This window comes from Tachysurus fulvidraco, chromosome 16 (genome assembly GCF_022655615.1).
Source record: "Tachysurus fulvidraco isolate hzauxx_2018 chromosome 16, HZAU_PFXX_2.0, whole genome shotgun sequence".
Taxonomy (NCBI): Eukaryota; Metazoa; Chordata; class Actinopteri; order Siluriformes; family Bagridae; genus Tachysurus; species Tachysurus fulvidraco.
Window position 1 is genome coordinate 5,056,930 of NC_062533.1, and position 17,203 is coordinate 5,074,132.

The window sequence follows — 17,203 nt, forward strand, 5'->3', positions numbered from 1 at the left end:
TAATTTAAGTATTTATTTTATTGAAGCATGACGGTGCTTTTCATCTGCCGTACCTCGATGCTCAGCATTGCCCCGACTTTCAGCTACATTTTTTTTTTCTCTTGGTGGTTGCTGACCTCATTAAGGCACTTTCACTCAAATTACTGGAAACTTATGTCATGTTTTTATTATAGTCATGACTGAGACTGAAACCTGTGAAGGTTAGTTGTTTGGTCTCTATAAATATTTCTTATCCGATTATAGGATTTATTCAAACTACTTGTCTGCCCTGAATATCACATTATATCAACAGCTTGGTCTGTTTTCAAAGCATGCTATGGAATTTCCAAACTGTCTTCCCACAGCAAATCATCTCCTTACTTTGCCCCTCAGTCATCTCTGAATTGAACCGGCTGCACAAATGACTGAAACGTCAAGCACGCTTGCTCAATTCTGAACTCTCATATCTAGCCAATGTTTTCCCTCTCACTCCAAATGCGTGTTATCAGCTGCTGGTTGCGACCTTACATTATGCTTTGAATTGGGTCACTACCATTCCTGCAGCTTGTGCTGTAAATAGGCATAACTGTAAGAGGGACTGCCCTGTGGCCTCTCAAACCCACTGTTGGTATTTGTGTTTGTAATGTGTCATCCTTTCAGGTGCCATGACCTATACTGTATGCGTTCACATAAGTCTTGGCTGGAGGGGGTGTTCTTGTGCATGAACATTCTAAATGAGTAAACCTAAACAAAACCTATAGCCTTTATACCAGCTTTTAAAAGTGCAGAGGGAATTCCATATGCATTATACTGAATGAATAAGTGTGGTACATAATGCTGCAAAACCGTTTCATACGGTTTCATACTCCTAGTCCTGGAGTGCCACAGCACAGTTCACACCCCTCCTGTGTGGGAGGATTGTAGAATAAATGCAGAAGTCTTCTGCGATATGGGCATCTGAATATTATTCATGTTTTACTTTCGTTTACAAGTGGGAGAACACTTACAAACTATGTATTGCATCTGGATGCTTTTGTCTGACAGTAATCGCTTTGTTCAGAAGCCTTTTTAAGTGCATTTGTGTGTTCTGTCACTTACCGGAAACACACAGTTTCCTGTCTTGAAGTATGCGGTGTTTTTGCCAAGATGGTCATATTTAATTGAAAGTCTATGCACTTGGTTATCTTTAACTACAGCATTCAGTCAATGTGGTCACTTGTTTGCATCAGATGAAAAAAAAAAAAAAATCATACAGAAATGTATGTGGTCGGAAAAGCCATGAGTATCTGATGTGGAAACCACGCTGGTTCTGTACTGTTTATATGGTTATCCTCACTGCTAGAGTATGTTTTCAAGTACTCGATTTATTCCATTGACATTCTTTGCCAGATTTTGGTCCACCAGTTTGACGTCTGTTCTGAGGCATCGTTTTAAAGAGGGAATCCACCATGTTTGCTATCCCAAGCCAGGGTGCTTCTTCCCGGACGCTAGCCAGTTGGGATAGCGAAGCATCCAAAAAAGTACTTTAGAAAGCCATGAGAACATTAACAGGATCTATCAGAAACAAGTTTTGCAGTATACACAACAAATGTTCACGTCTTTGGCGGATGTGCTGGTTTAAATATTCTTCTGGTCCTGTGATTTAAAATATTCTAGACTTTTAAACCAAAGAGTTTAAACGTAATGTTGCAATAGTGAGTTGAAGATGAGAGAAGAACGACCAGACTTGTTATGGCTGACGGGAAGACTGATAATTAACCACTGTTTACAACCATGCTGAGCTGAAAAGCATCACAGAACATGTATGGAGTCTTGAGGTGGATGAAGTACAACAAAACCACAGTGATTTCTACTCCTGTCAGCTAGGGACAGGTATCTGAGACTTACACTTAGAACAGACTCAGAGCTAGACGGTTAAACACTGGGAAAAAACATCACCTGGTCTAATGAACCATGATATCTGCTGTGATATGGTTGTGTAATGAAGTGAAGGATGAGAACACTGCTTCCACCTTGATGTAGGAAATACATTTAAATGAATGGATTCATTCAGACCGAACAGTGAGGAGTGAGTTTAACATTAACAGTCGGCACAAACGGCTTTGCTCTGACCAATAACAATTGTCTTTCCGTTTCTCTGAAGACATTGTGACCATATTCAATTAGAAGCATACGCGAATGAATCAATTAATCAGCCTTGAAAATGGTAACATTATGAACTGATTAAAGCAGCTCAGTAGGAGAAAGTCTGCAGCGGATCTGGTTTGTGGAAAAAAGCAAGAGTGCGTGCTGCATGGTTTGGTAATTACTGAAACTACAGTAACCTCTGAAAGAACTGGAATGACTGAATTAACTGTACGCTGTCCTTTTCTGTCGAAGCAGTGGGGTCCCTGCCCTGTCAACTTTAACCTAACATGGCTGAAAACGTCTGATATGTATGTCGTTACACTGATTTTGTGACCGTTGAGACGTAGTGCAGATGACATCCTTACAAAGATACCGACTTCTACTTTGACATAGACAGACTTGGCAATCCATTAAAATGCCTTAAACTGAAAAGCCTTGCCAATTGTTCAAAAGTATCCTACAATTTGGATTCAACCGCCCTGAAGATGAATTGCCGTTACAGGATTACCATTAAGAAGCTCAGTTACAAGGCAACACAACCCTTAATTTGATCATGAAGCAAGAATATACGATTTTCAACCCCATTTGTATTTTACCTCAAATTATTCTGTATCCGTATGATCAAACTCCTGATAGAATTAAATGTGACTTTGAGCATAAAACCTTAACCAGAAATCCAATATCAAAATGTAAAGTTAGTACTAGTAGCAGGGTTTTCCTGGGGCAGAATTGGTCTTCGGTGTTGGCTGACTGACATGGTCATCGGCACACAGCTAAGAGTACCCTAGTACACACGTGATCCGTGTAATTTCTTTACCATATAAAATGTAATAAAATTAGCAGCTAGCTAGCTATCAGCAGCTGTAGCTGCAGATCTAGTTTAAACTAAATGATTTTATAGGTAATTTACTACACATTGTCATAGGTCTATACATACTGTGGGTTATTAAGGCAAAATTTTACTAAACACTCTTGCTAAATGGCATAAACACACTTACTTTCTCATTTCAGATGTGTATGTTAAAGAAGTAATGATTTGTTATACACCGATTCAGACACTGACGCAGACCGATTGCTTTAACCATCTATTATAATGAGTCGACTCAAAGGAGTCATTAGGTCGAGAATCGGACTTTAGCGGACGTGTTGTGTGGGAATCCTGGCTGTTAGGACATCGTTAGGACCCCATTTTAAGTTATGTCAGCTGCATGTGCAGAATGCTTGTCATGCAGTTGTAAGAGAAGATAAGGCTTTTTTTTTTTTACTGGGGGGAGGGGGGTTGCTGTGCTCGTTCTCTCTGACAGTAGCCTGATTCACTCACAAAACCCAATTACAGATCAAATAAGGCTTTGGCGGCCGCCAAATAAATTTCAATGTAGGAAAAACTGTATACATTACAACACAGTCACGGTTGTTCTGGAAGTCTGGGGTCAGAGTGTAAGATCTGGAAAATCGTAACCGTTTGGAATAGAGATGGTTAAATTTGCCCTTCCCAAGTGGCCAACGATATTAGCTAAGCAGTGCTGGGGCTTGAACCACGATCCTCAACCCAGAACCTTAATAGCTTGAGCCACCACTGCCTGCTTTTTATTGCCGTTAGCTGCATGTGAAAGGTGTCATTTTTATTTATTTTATTTTGATATTAAATATGAGTAAAAAATATGAATATAATATAAACCCAAGGAAACTACATAACCACCCTCACAAATTTTAACAAATTTGTTTTGCTAGTTAATCGTCTTCACTTTCTCTAGTCTATCTCTGCTGTCTATTATTTATTTATTTATTTATTTATTTATTTTTACTTCTGTTAATAATCAGTTCATTTTGATACACTCTGTATGTGGTCACTGATACAGCTGACATTTCTATACAAACCTGTGTAGAGAATTGCAACAGATTTGTAATCATTTGCTTTCATTTGTCAATATTTGACTATTATTTGTCTATTTTATTTTACTATTTTATTTGGTTACTTAAGTAACTTTGGTTACTTTTATTTGGTTACATGCAGTAAGTTGGTACATGAAAATGAAATGTCTACATGAATGCCAGAACCCAAGGTTTCTCATTTCCTTGCCTTCTTCCCTGTGTGCAATCTGGTGCCATCTCTTCCCCAGATAAGCATATAAACACATAACAGTTTATGTACGTAATCATACAACCACATGCACTCATCCACCCACATGATATGAAAGGAAATGTGAATCATCAGACCAGGCTAATTCTCATGTTTACATGTCCGTTGTAGGTGCTTTCAGTGGTGGACGGGTCATCATGGGCAGTCTGAGTGGTCTGTGATGCAGTGTGTGTTCTAACATCTTTCTGTCAAATACCTATTAGCTTTTTCAGTAATTTGTGCTCTTCTGTAGTTCTATTGGAACTCCCCCATGTGTATCAGTGAGCCTTGGGTGCCCATGACCCTGTAGTAGGTTCACCACTTGTCTTTCTGTGGACAGCTTTTGGCACTAAGCACTTGTATGGACCTGCGGTTTTAGAGATGCTCTGACCCGGTTTTCCAGGCTTCACAAATTGGCTCTTGCCAAAAGCTACTCAGATCCTTACACTTATACATATTTCTTTCCTCCAGTACATCAACCACAATCGTTCACTAGCCTGATATATCCCACCCCCTGGCACTATAATGAGATAATCATGTTACTCACAAATAACGTTACTCATTTCACCTGAAGTGAAATGAGTTGTGGTGAAATGACATTAAAACTGTTTGATATAGCAGGTAAGTTAACCAACCTGGAACAAGCAAGGGCACAACAAACAAAACCATTAAACCACAATTGGATCTGATGTTTAAAACAAATATTTAAACAAATGTAATGTCCCATCCAAGTAGAAGCGACCTAAAGTAAAAAAAAAAACTTTTCAATTATTCATAGCACTAATATAAAAACGTAAATGCTTTATTGAGACCCTGGTTAAGATTTATATTAAGATACTCATTGGGGTTTTCCAGTGTAAAGTTGTTTAGCACTAACCTTTAGAACTGCCTGATGTATTTGGAACACCATTGTGTTATAGTAAATCTATAAAACCAGGAAAACAATCATTCATTTGACTTGTTTGCGTCACATTTCTGGTTCACCTGATCATTTAATTAGGACTCCTGTATTTAACTGACACAAAGGGAGATATTGCTTCCTTATGTGGGTGGCTGTTTAGGAAAATAACAAAATACTTTCAGGCTCTTAGAAAAGTCAATGTTGGAAGTTACAGTTATTAGTTTGAAAAATGTCTAGTGTTTTAATTTATTTCATATACCAATTTTCACCATAACATTTTTTTAATTCATGCACATAAAATATTTATCTAACTTTATAAAACACCTATGGTATCAGTATGCTCTTCATAGTTTGCCCATTTGGTTTCATGCTCTGATTTTTCCGTTTTGATGGGTTTCTACATATGACTCATAGTGTTGCTGTTCATGGCTCCCCTTGACTGGAATAAGCTTGTTTTTTTCCAGAATTCGAACTTTGAGTGAGCAACCTTTTTTTTTTTTTTCTTTTTTTTTTTTATTATTTGCAATAAACCAAATAATGGTTGATGAAGTGAAAAGAACTTTGGATTACTGTTGAACACAAGGGTGTTTAAATTCACCCTTTCCATGAAATAATCTGCAAATATTTCTGCATTGAAGAATAATGCCTGTCCTTTTGATGGGATTCTTTGAAACAGTATGTTCTTTGACCTGGTGTGATAGTATGATAAGGTTAAAAAAAAAAGTCCCAAGCATGCTGGGATTGTCCCCTAATGTAACTATATGTCTGATAAAGGTCTAAAGAAACAAATTGACCTGTCTTAACAGCTTTGTTTATACGATAGTTTTCTGCATGCTTTTATCAGCATATTTTATCAGAACATCAGTATCGGATTCATCCTTCATCAGCACCATGCTTTTTAAAAGAGAAATAACCTTGAGATCTGAGGCTGTCTTATTCCTGTCTTAAAATCAAACAGGCAATGTGGTTGGAGAATTAAGTTTTTATTACATATAGTTATTGGCAATCCTTATAAATTATTTAAATGACCAATAAAAACTTGAGTAGGCATTTCCTATTAATCAGGTAGTCTGGGGTTGGTAAAGAGATAAAACACTCTAGTAACCCCTTTGCTTGGTTGATTATACAAACTGGCTGGTACTCAAAAGCACAGGGTCTTGTTTTTCCCTACATCATTTTAAAACTGAGGTCGGTACTTTTTGGGAGTGAAAATAAAAGGATTTTGTACTGTAGGTAATGGATGCTGAGAGTTAATCTGAAATACATAAAATATTATTGACAGTTGCGAGCTGATGCCAAGGATGACTCAGTCTCACCTGTTGAAATGGATGATTATTTTATATAGTTTTTAATTTAGACAAGCTCAAATTCTATGTGTATAGGCTAGGAATGCCCCATGCAGAGCACCTTGCATCCTTGCACATGTTGACCTTCATAGGGTACAGTATATACCACCTTACTGTATGTTCTGCAGTGACATAAAAAGCTCTAGATATTTAGCGAGATTTAGCCTTCATGGCTAGATGAAGTTGAAATAGGGAACAAAGCCATATGCTTTTATTTTTTATTGTATTTTAATTCTTTGTTGTTTGTACAGCCACCCAAATTTTAGTCAGGAGGTAGTCAGTCAATCAAACAGTGTTAGAGGAGCAGCTGGCTACAGTAAAGTCTTCCAAGTGACCGGTTGCTCTGGGCTAGCTTTAGATAAGTTAGCTTTGCCTGGTGTTTCTACTTGTTTCATTCCTCATCTGGTGCTATGTGGTCTCTCTGTGATCTCCCTGTGGTCGCTCTGCAAAATTACCTTGGCTCAGTGTACTGTTAGCGTAAAGACTGTGTGTGACATGACCGCATCAGCCATAAAAATGCCATGCTAAATAGAGCGCGGCTAAAGGTTAGAGAGGATGAGGCAACTTCTACTTTTTGTTTGTTTTGTTATTCAAAAGATTTGGGGAACAGAAACTTAAACATAGATGTACATTTTAAACTTAGCAGCCCAAACATAGCAGCCCGAACTGTTTTACAGTGCTTTTACAGTGTTTTAAGTCATGATATGACACACTATATGGCCAAAAATGTGTGGACCTGACCATCGCTCCTATATGTGAAATTTTTTTCCCATCAAAATTCCATTTATTATTCAGTCCCCCCTTGCTGTTCTAATAACCTCCATACTTCTGGGATGAATTTTTACTAGATATTGGAGCGTGGGCTTTTGGTGATTTTTCCCATTCAGCCACAAAAGCATTAGTGAGTCCTGGCACTGATCTTGGGTGAAGACGCCTGTTCAAATTCATTCAAAAGGTGTTCAGTAGGTTTGAGATTAAAAGGCTTCTTGTAGGCTACTTGAGTTTTTACACTCCAACCAAGGCAAACAGTGTCTTCATAGACTTGACATTGTGCACAGAATCATTGTCATGCTGGAACAGGTTGACATCCTGCCATATCTCTTATGTTTCATTTCAAGTACAGTTCAAGTTTTTCCCACTTTGGTCTTTTCAATTTTTCATTTTTTGTACACAAGCGCGTACCTTAAACGACAACAAATAAGGGACTTGCACATGCTCTAGATGCATGCTTTTCTGTTATGAACTAGTCTTTTATAACTGAATAACACTTATATAGTGTATAGTGCTTTAAAAACAAGACCTAGATTGATCATACGTAGATATAAAAAAAAATCAGATGTAGATTTAGGTACCTAATAAACAAGCCAAAGGCAATAGTGGCATGGAAAATCTCCCGAAGAGCAGATTAAACCTTAAGAGGAACCATACATGAAACCTTAAGAGAAATGAGATTGAAAAGGGAACTCATTCTGTGTGACACCAGACAGCTCTATTATAAGTCACAAGTCTTCCACAGCTGTAAACTATATATGTTAAGTAGTACAAAGAGTCCCATCATCAGACTAGCAGCCGACATAGAGCAGTCTAACAGGACTCACATGTAGAGAGCGAGACGGGGAGAGAGAATTTATGTATTGTTAGGTATGCTCTTATCCTTCAGTGCTTTAGGGAGTATACAGAGTGGAAGCAGGGACTGTAGCAATTCTATTCATGACAGCATAGTTAAAAGCCAAATGATACTATAGAAATGACAGAAACGCTGGGAAGGCACCCTGTGTTCTGGTAAAAAGGTCTGTATTGCAATCAACATCCCAATTAATCTCCAAAGTGGTTACTGGGGATGATCTCAGAGGTGTGTGTATATGACAGCATGTCTTGTCCTCAATTTGTGTCATGCTGCAACAGGTTGATATCGCTTCAAGTTCAAGTCCAACTTTATTTCATTTCCCGAAGGCAATTTTGTCGCAGCATACATGCATATCACAAAAACGAACAACAAACAGAACATAAAGAAACAACACATTCACACAGTTCACGAAGAATTAAAAAACTTTACCTCATATTTAAAAGTTTAACAGCCGATGGAACAAATGAATGTTTGAACCTATTTGTTTTACTAATAATCACCCTGTACCTAATACCCGAGGGTAGAAGGTCAAAGTCATTATACATAGGGTGGAAATCATCTGACCTCCATTGTTGTAGCATTAACAGTGAGGAGCCTCAATCATCCATCTTCCTTTCATTTCATGTTTAATTCAAGATGTTATACTTCAGCTGTGCCAAGAAGAATCTTCATGTTACTATTTTACATTTCTGTCAAAGGAGGAAAACACACAGAACACACCGCAAAGTTTCGAGGGACAAATTTGCTTGATATCTGATTTTCTGTTATGAATGAGTCTTTCATTCCTCAATTTCACTTATACAGTAGATTGTGCTTGAAGCCATACAGCTTAGATTCAGTGAATGGAAAATGCAATGCTGAAGAATAGAAAAGATATCCTGAACAATTCTGTGTTTTTGGCAAGAGTTTAGACTATGATCAGGCACTCAAAATCATCCATATAGTGTATTTCTTATCTAAGTGATTTTTTCTGAGATAAAAATGGAAATCCTTGTATGTATGATTCTTTTGGCTGCTCCCTATTTGGGTTCACCACGACCCTCTCGTTTTTACCTGGGCTTGGGACTGGCACTGAGAGTTATATCTCTTCAGTGGCTGGGTTAGCTCCCTGCTCGGGAATTGAACTCGGGATACTGCTGTTGTACCAACTAGTGGCTATTTTTTTTATATTGTATAATAAATCCTCTCCCTAATCAAGCCCAGGACTTTTAGTGTAGCATATTAATAATAATTGAAAGGCAATCCATAGTTACTACATAAATCCCACAAAGCCATGATACTTTTATCATGTTGTGTGGACACAGGAGAACTGTTCCAAAGTTCACATTAGTGATGAGAACAAGTCTAATTTTAGTTTGGGTCTGATGGGAAACATGTTATTTGTGAGTAACATGATTATCTCATTATAGTGGCACTTGTCAGGGGGTAGGATATATTAGGCAAGTGAACAATTGCGGTTGATGTACTGGAAGCAAGAAACATGTGTAAGTGTAAGGATCTGAGTAGCTTTTGGCAAGAGCCAATTTGTGAAGGCTGGACAACCGGGTCAGAGCATCTCCAAAATGTTTTTGGCATCAAACTGGGGAAAGTCAGTGAAAGATTGAGGAAGAAGTCTCATGGTTCGGTGTGTGTCTTGAAATTTGTAAGGTTAGGCATTAATGTTAGGTGAGAATGCCTCACTTTGCAACTCAGTGTTCCAAATCATTCCAGAGTTGTTCATTGGGGTTCAGGTCAGCGCTCTCTGCAGACCCTGGAGTTATACCACACCAAATTTATCAAACTATGTCTTTCTGGACCTTGTTTTATGTACAGGGGCATAATAATGGTTGAACAGGACAGGGCCTTCCCCAAACATTTGTACCAAGTTGGAAGCATACAATTATCTAAAATGTCTTTGTATGATATAACATGAACATTGCCTTTCACTTTTTCCTTCAAGCCGTTTGCATTATACATTCCCCAAGGTAGTGTTTACTCCCAAGACCAGATTAGTTCATCAGACGGCCAGATAGTGAAATGTAATCCATTAGTTAAGAAAACATGTATCCATTGCTCCTTTTCAATGGGTGTCTTGAATTAATTTACTGCCTTGAATGAACTGGCCACATCTGGCAAAGATTGGTCATGTGGAGCTGATCTGATCCATTGGAAGTCTTGCAGCTGGGTAGGAATTATTTACCTCTATTCTAGCATGGTATGTGTGGCATGTTGTCTAGCAAAGTGAGCTTGCCTACCTTACTGGTTTGGATTATTGTTTTCTTTAGCAGGAAATCCCAGTTAGATTGTAACAGGTCATGCAACAGGTCCTACAACACCATTACTTCCAAGTAACAGTTTAGATTACATCATTTCCCGATGATGCCACAGTATACGAGACAGCATACGGAGAGGAGATGGAATCGGTGTAAGAACAGTATTTAATTTCTGAATATTAAAAAATAACATGACTGTTGACTCCTGCAATACTGCAATGAGCAGAGGAAGTGATGAACACCAAGTTGGTCTGTTAGGGATTGTCTTCAAGACAAGAAGTCAAGTCAATCGTCATTTCAACCGTATATAGCTGACGCGGTACACAGTGAGATATTGTTTCTCCGGGACCATGGTGCTACATAAAACAACATAAAGCTACATAAAAAAACACTTAAGTCCTAGCCATATAAAGTGCAATGTGTGAAACCTAGTGCAGCAGTATGAGACAAAAGACAGGGCAATACAAAACAATACCAGACAAAAAATTTGAAAAATTTTTGAAGGCCTTTAACATCTGCTATGAGAGTATTTTTATAGTCATTTATGTCCCTGTATGCTACATTGTGGAATAACTGCCAGTCTGTGGTTTTGAAACAAGTCTGGAGTGTGCTGATGGTCTCACTGATAAACTTTATGAGAACTAGTTTGTCCTGTTTCTGTCTGTAATGATTGTTCAGGTAATAAATGGGCAAGACTTTCCCCATGTTTACCATGCAGAAGTTCTCATCTCCTCCACTTATCCTATATTACTCTATTAGAACAAACTATGGATGTGAAATTTTTTTGCTATACATTTCAAACTGTAAAATGTTCATCTAAAGTGTATGTAACAGCCTGAGCTGAAATGTAAAAGCTATAAGGATGATTTGAACTAAACTTCAGAGGTAGACAATATGGTTGCATTTTGACTGTGATTAGCTCCAGATTTGGATTGCTAGAACTGTAACATCTGAGCCCAAGCAATAGGCAGATGGTATATCTTGCATATGTTAATACATGGTACTTTACCAGATTTAAGTGTATTTAAGAAACCTTTCCATATTTTGTAGAGAATCCCAACAGGCTAGCCTCTCCCTCTCAAAAGGTTGATACACCTTTGTGCTGTTGACTTGTTTGTAATCATGAGTGGGCTGCAATTATTTCTTCTGTATTTCATTTCATTGATTCATTGGTTTCTTTTTCATTGTTGCACAGCAATTACTTTGTGAATATTACTAAATACAGATACTAAATACATGAATAAGACAGTGTCTCAGATTACCTGAAAAAAGATACCTGAGAAAGAAATGCAATACCAATTTTGAAAGTACCTATTCAAAGAATGAATCTATTTTAAGTGATGCCAGTTAAAAACTGTGCCATCCTTCACAAACAACTCATAATGTAACATGACATATAACATGTTCCCCAAATTCCTATTCCTTAACAGTCAGCAGCCATGTACATGCTATTTTAAAATATTATTAAAAAATTTGAATATTTTTACTGGAAACCGATAAACATTATGACCAGTTTCATAATGCGAACTTATATAAATTAAATGGGGAGTTTTGTATGTGTGTGTGTGTGTGTGGGGGGGGGGGGGCAGATGAATTTCAATGTACACTATTTGACAGTTTATTTTACGATAATGGTGCAGCATCTGTCAATGTTAGCCCAAAATGTGATTCTTTAATTAAATATATACATATATACGCATAGTTAATTAAAATGGTTGAATTTGTTCTAGCCTAAGGGTTTGCAGTCAGAGTATGTGTAAGGGTCTTCTGTGTCAGTCACAAAAATGAAAACTCTATACTTTTCATTACCGATTAGATAAGACTTTTTTTTTTTTTTTTAAATCCACCTGATTTTGTAGGCTGATGTCTTTAGTTAAAGCTTGTGTTTGTGTTTTTTTCTGACATGCCATATATCATAATAATAATAATAATAATAATAATAATAATAATAATAATAATATCTGCTTTATTTTTGCACAATCCCTAATGTTTTGGAATATAATTTTAGAATTGCCCTGATTCTTCTAATCCAGTTTCCTCTTTCTTTTTGGATGTGTTCATGTACTTTCTTACATAAGTTCATAAATACACCTGATGCTTATTAATGTCAAGTGTGCTTAGGCGAGCAGATATTTGTACATGATCTCTAGCCATTTTTAATTGCTGCATTCCTTCTCCATCATAAAAACAAACATTTCTTTGAATTCCTGTGGTAAGCAACAAGAAATAGATCTGCAGGAAATAGAAATAGTTTTAAATAGAAAGAACAATGGAACATAATGTATTTGTCACTAAGATAAAGTTTCTAATAAACCACTTTCTTCTACACTGGTAATTTGAGTTTTCTCACTAAAATGCGTACGTGACTTGATTGTAGGATCTGGATTCCCTGGACTTGTGTTGAGTCACGTACACAATTAGAAAAGCAAATTGTACCAAAAGTAAGTGTACAGTATGTTTCTAGATATAAAAGAAAAAAGTTCAAAAGGAGAATTTTGCAAGTGTGGGCCAAATAATGACCCAATTATAAAGAGTGAGATAAAAAATAAATGGCATTTGAAATCTGGGACAGAAAAGACCCTGATCTAACAAATGCATGTGTGGCATTAGATGTTGGATGAATGTTACCCAGCTGTACATGGTATCACATAGTTATGGCTGTATTCTGGTGGGTGATTTATTTCCTGTTGTTCCATGATGCAATGTGGGTCAGTGGTAAGTGTGGAACAAAATTTGTCCATTACGCATTTGTTATGAGCAAAATATCTGTCATTTTTTTATTTTATTACTCTGCTGGGTGCATGATTGGGGGGAAAAAAACAAACAAAAAAAAAACACCTATATTTGGTTTATTTCATGAGTCAGCAGAATGACCAGCTACATGGGAGTATACACGGATGGAACAGAATAGTGTGTTACATCTTCATATAAATGAGTTTTATTTGAATATGTTTCAGTTTGATGTATAAAATGTATTAGCCTCATTGACAACTGAAATAATGCCGAGGATAAAGGGAGTTTTTAGACTATGAAAAAACACACACTGTTTCGAGTTTACGCACTGTGTATGAAATGCGTAGTTGTATAACTGGGCGCTATGTGGATCGCGCATCATGATGAGAAATGTCGGCTTTTTCGAAGGGGATCTTTGTGGTTTTTCAGTCCACTCCCACCCCCGGTGCCCACTCGCTTTAAAAGTGTGGTGTCGCTCAGAGATGCTACAGTACATTTCTCATTATGGACACCAAAGTGCCTCCATCAGGGATGCTGCACGGACACACAGCCGTCAGACTGGAGACGCGCGGACAGAGGAAGCTGACCATCCTGCTCTTCATTCAGAGCATCCTGACGTGCGCCTGCGCCGCGCTCTGCTTTTACATCCTCTACAAAGTTCACCACACTGATGAAGCCTGGGTGAGTACAGAGACACTCACACAACACGAACAGCCATTCGGTCCTGCTTCTTTTTAATACTACTTTATTTCCCGTGTATCTGTTGTGATAATTATTGTTGTTGTTATTGTTGTTGTTGTTGTTGACGGGGTTTCCCCACGTTGGCGTTTACCTTTAGGTACACTGAACTTTTTTTGCTGAATCTTTAAATGTTACTTCCTTTTATGATGATTTAAAGTCATAACATAGCACTAATTATATTGTTATGCAAGATTGCATTATATATGTCAAGTCTGTGTACATTTGACATGAACATTCTGTCAGAGAAACACTTGTGTCTCTAATGACAGTGTAAATTGTGTACATTGGGATATGATGCTCCAGATATATATCTGGAGCATCATATCACAATCAATATATGCCTCACTGTCATATTGAAAATATTCAGTTATGGTATTTATTTATTACAAATATTTATGATTTGTAATGCAGCCTGTTTCTGTGTCGAAATTTTCCTTTGTTTTAAAAGCCGGAAATAATTTGTATTTGTCTGACATGGTTTCTAATTTTTACTTCTTTTTCTAACCCAGCATAATATACCTGTGGACAAAGGAATATACCTGAGATTGTACAAAAGTAAGTGTACGTTTCTTTTGTGCGTAATGGACACTGCCACTCTTGAGGTCCATCCTCCCACCTTCCCTCTTTCAAGCAAATAGCTGGAAATAGTGTGGGCAGTAAAACAGACCTACCACAACACGGACAAATGATGTGTAGAACTTATGTATGCTTTACATATGCTGAGGTTATCCTTTGTTAATTAGGCATTAAATGGGAATCAGAAAAAAACTTTCTTTGGAATGCACTGTTTATATCTTTTACCTGTAAATTTGATGTGGTGTACCTTGAAATATTTCTTCACAAATTTCTTTACAATATAAATGCAAAAATTATGTATTTTAAAGCATTTAAAAGTTTAAAAAAGTTTAAAATATTTCCACATTGTCAAGGGAAAGTTATGTTATATTTACCAAAGACATACCTCTACAGTATTTATCTCTACTAGGTACCTCTATTTTTGGTCTTAGCTTCTAAGACAAATGCAAATACATACATGTATACATTTAGTTCAGAATCCAAACAGTTCCAAGCAAGTTTTACTTGAAAATTTTAAATTTTAACTTTAAATTTTCCTAACAAGGAAACTAACAAGGGTTGTGGAAAAAACAAAAAATGAATTAGTCACTGTGCAATTCAAAGTGCTATTTTATAGTGTCCATGGTTTTAATTCATTATTTATAGTATTGGTACTTGTATTAGATATTGGTCTTTCTTTTGTTTTGTGGTTTTGTCACGTTGAAGCAATATTAGACACATTATTAGACAAAACTTGCTCCTCAGTAAACAAGTTACAACCACAGCACAATAATGGACATAAATTGCTTAACTAACAGACATTGTGTGTTTCCTTTATCCATTAGTGGAACACCCCGGCACTTACCTGAACTTCACTGTGACCTGGAACAATAGTCTGAGGCTTGAGCATGGCAGTGAGATAATGGTGCCCATGGCAGGTCCCTACGTTTTGTACTTCTGTGCTCTTGTATACGGTAATAGCAGCAAAGGCAATCTGACCGTGTCACAGGGCCGCACGAAAATCTCCTTTGAACTGTTTCAGACAGCAGATGAGAGGTGTGTGAGACAACAGAAAGTGATCAGCCTCTACGAAAAGGAGAAAGTTACCTTCAGTTTCAAAAACACCTTTGATCCATACCTCTTCCTGCAGGAACTCTCAGTAGGCTTACACTACTTGCTGGGAGCCAAAGACTTTGGCACTCCAGAATATGACCCAAGAGCCTAAAGGAATTATTATTCCAAGCCAAGGTAAAACATCTGCTCAAGATCAAACGCAAAAAGACGAATAAGATGGATTATTTCTTATTAACATTGGTCTCAGAGTTAGTCTCAGAATTAATCAGGAAATTGACATCTTGTTTATGTGGTAGCGAATTGAGTGTCACTGTTGGGTTTAGTTAAGATTACACTGGACTGATTAATGCTCATGAGACTAAAGAAGACGATAACAACAAAAAGAGGACAATTATTATATAGAAATTCGAAAAGATGCTTCCTATAATGAAAACAGAAAATATCAACGTTTTTTTTTAAATAAGCTGTGTCTGTGCTAGACTTAAAAGATTGTATGAGCATTAGCTCTAATTCCCTGGCAGCTTCTTTGGTTATCAAGCATATTTCCTGATATTTTGTGACACATTTACATCATATTGTTACAATATGTAAATTAGTCTAATGATATGGGTTGCTTTTATCAGAACATATTCCTAGCATGAATTTGAGTCCTGTTAGGAACTATTTGTAAGCTGGGAATGCTTGAAAATGGCTAATTCGCTACTGTATAATGCACAAAGCCATGCCGTGATGTATTCTATAATAGAAAATATGTGAATTGATGCCATGTTGTATCAAAGTTTACGGATACATAGATGAATGAATGTGTATTTGATTTTTTATTTAATAGTACAATAGTATTGGCTTGCCTTCTGATTTTTTTGGTCTGTTTAAAGCTATGCAGTCAATATAATAATGAAAGTGATGATAATGGTTATGGTAACATGGTTCTCAATGCTAATAATTTGATTTATGGATTGTATTTAAAAAAAAAACTATATATATATAGTTTGTGTGTGCATATATATATATCTATATCTGAAAACCTTGAAGGGAAATATTTCAATATCTACTGTAAACACTTAAACATCACCTGATCCAAATTTTGTATACCATGTGTTGTATCTGGCAGTACTTTATTTACATAGCAAAGTTTGCACCTCATGTTATGTGAGCCTAATCTATTATGTGTGTTTTGAATTACATCAAACAAAATTAAAACATTTAAGATGTTATACTTAAAAACACAACATACTCTTTTTATTTTGTGTGTGGGAGGGGGGATTACTGATGGGTTTTCCCCCGATTGTCTCAATTTATTTGTATATCTGTCTCCGAATTAAATTTTTTTCCTTTTGCTAACGCTTCAAAATGAAAGGTCTTGAAAGAAGGGTATTGGAAATTAAATTCCAGAATACTGTGAGAGCTCTTCAGAAACAGACTCGTAGACAAAAATGAAAGTGTGATTAGCTGACTGTGCTGAAAGTTACAGTATGTATGTATGACTGGTGTGACACATAGAGTTGAAAATGAGTTCCCTACATTTCTAACCTCTTGTGGCTGCATAGCATAAATAACACCTGATTACTTTAACATACGACAGAGGATGGCTGTTTGTATGTCTTATAAATTTTGAATCAGATGGAATCCAGTACCTTTCTCTTGAACTAGGAAGTATGTTGAGTTGAACTCCTTGATTATTCTTTCAGTTGTGCTTCAGTCCAAGAGTAAACTCATTTTTAAGAACAGGGCTGCAGAGTTGGTGGGGTT

At 36.8% G+C, this 17,203-nt stretch overlaps 1 protein-coding gene across 1 annotated transcript; it reads left to right on the forward strand.

The window, feature by feature from the left end:
- The first annotated feature begins 12,805 nt into the window (after window positions 1-12,805).
- On the forward strand, window positions 12,806-16,697 carry LOC113658717. The gene is made up of 3 exons (XM_027171268.2): window positions 12,806-13,765; window positions 14,335-14,380; window positions 15,226-16,697. The coding sequence occupies exons 1-3, from the start codon at window positions 13,589-13,591 to the stop codon at window positions 15,603-15,605; spliced, it is 603 nt and encodes a 200-aa protein (XP_027027069.1). The 5' UTR covers window positions 12,806-13,588; the 3' UTR covers window positions 15,606-16,697.
- The last annotated feature ends 506 nt before the right edge of the window (window positions 16,698-17,203 follow it).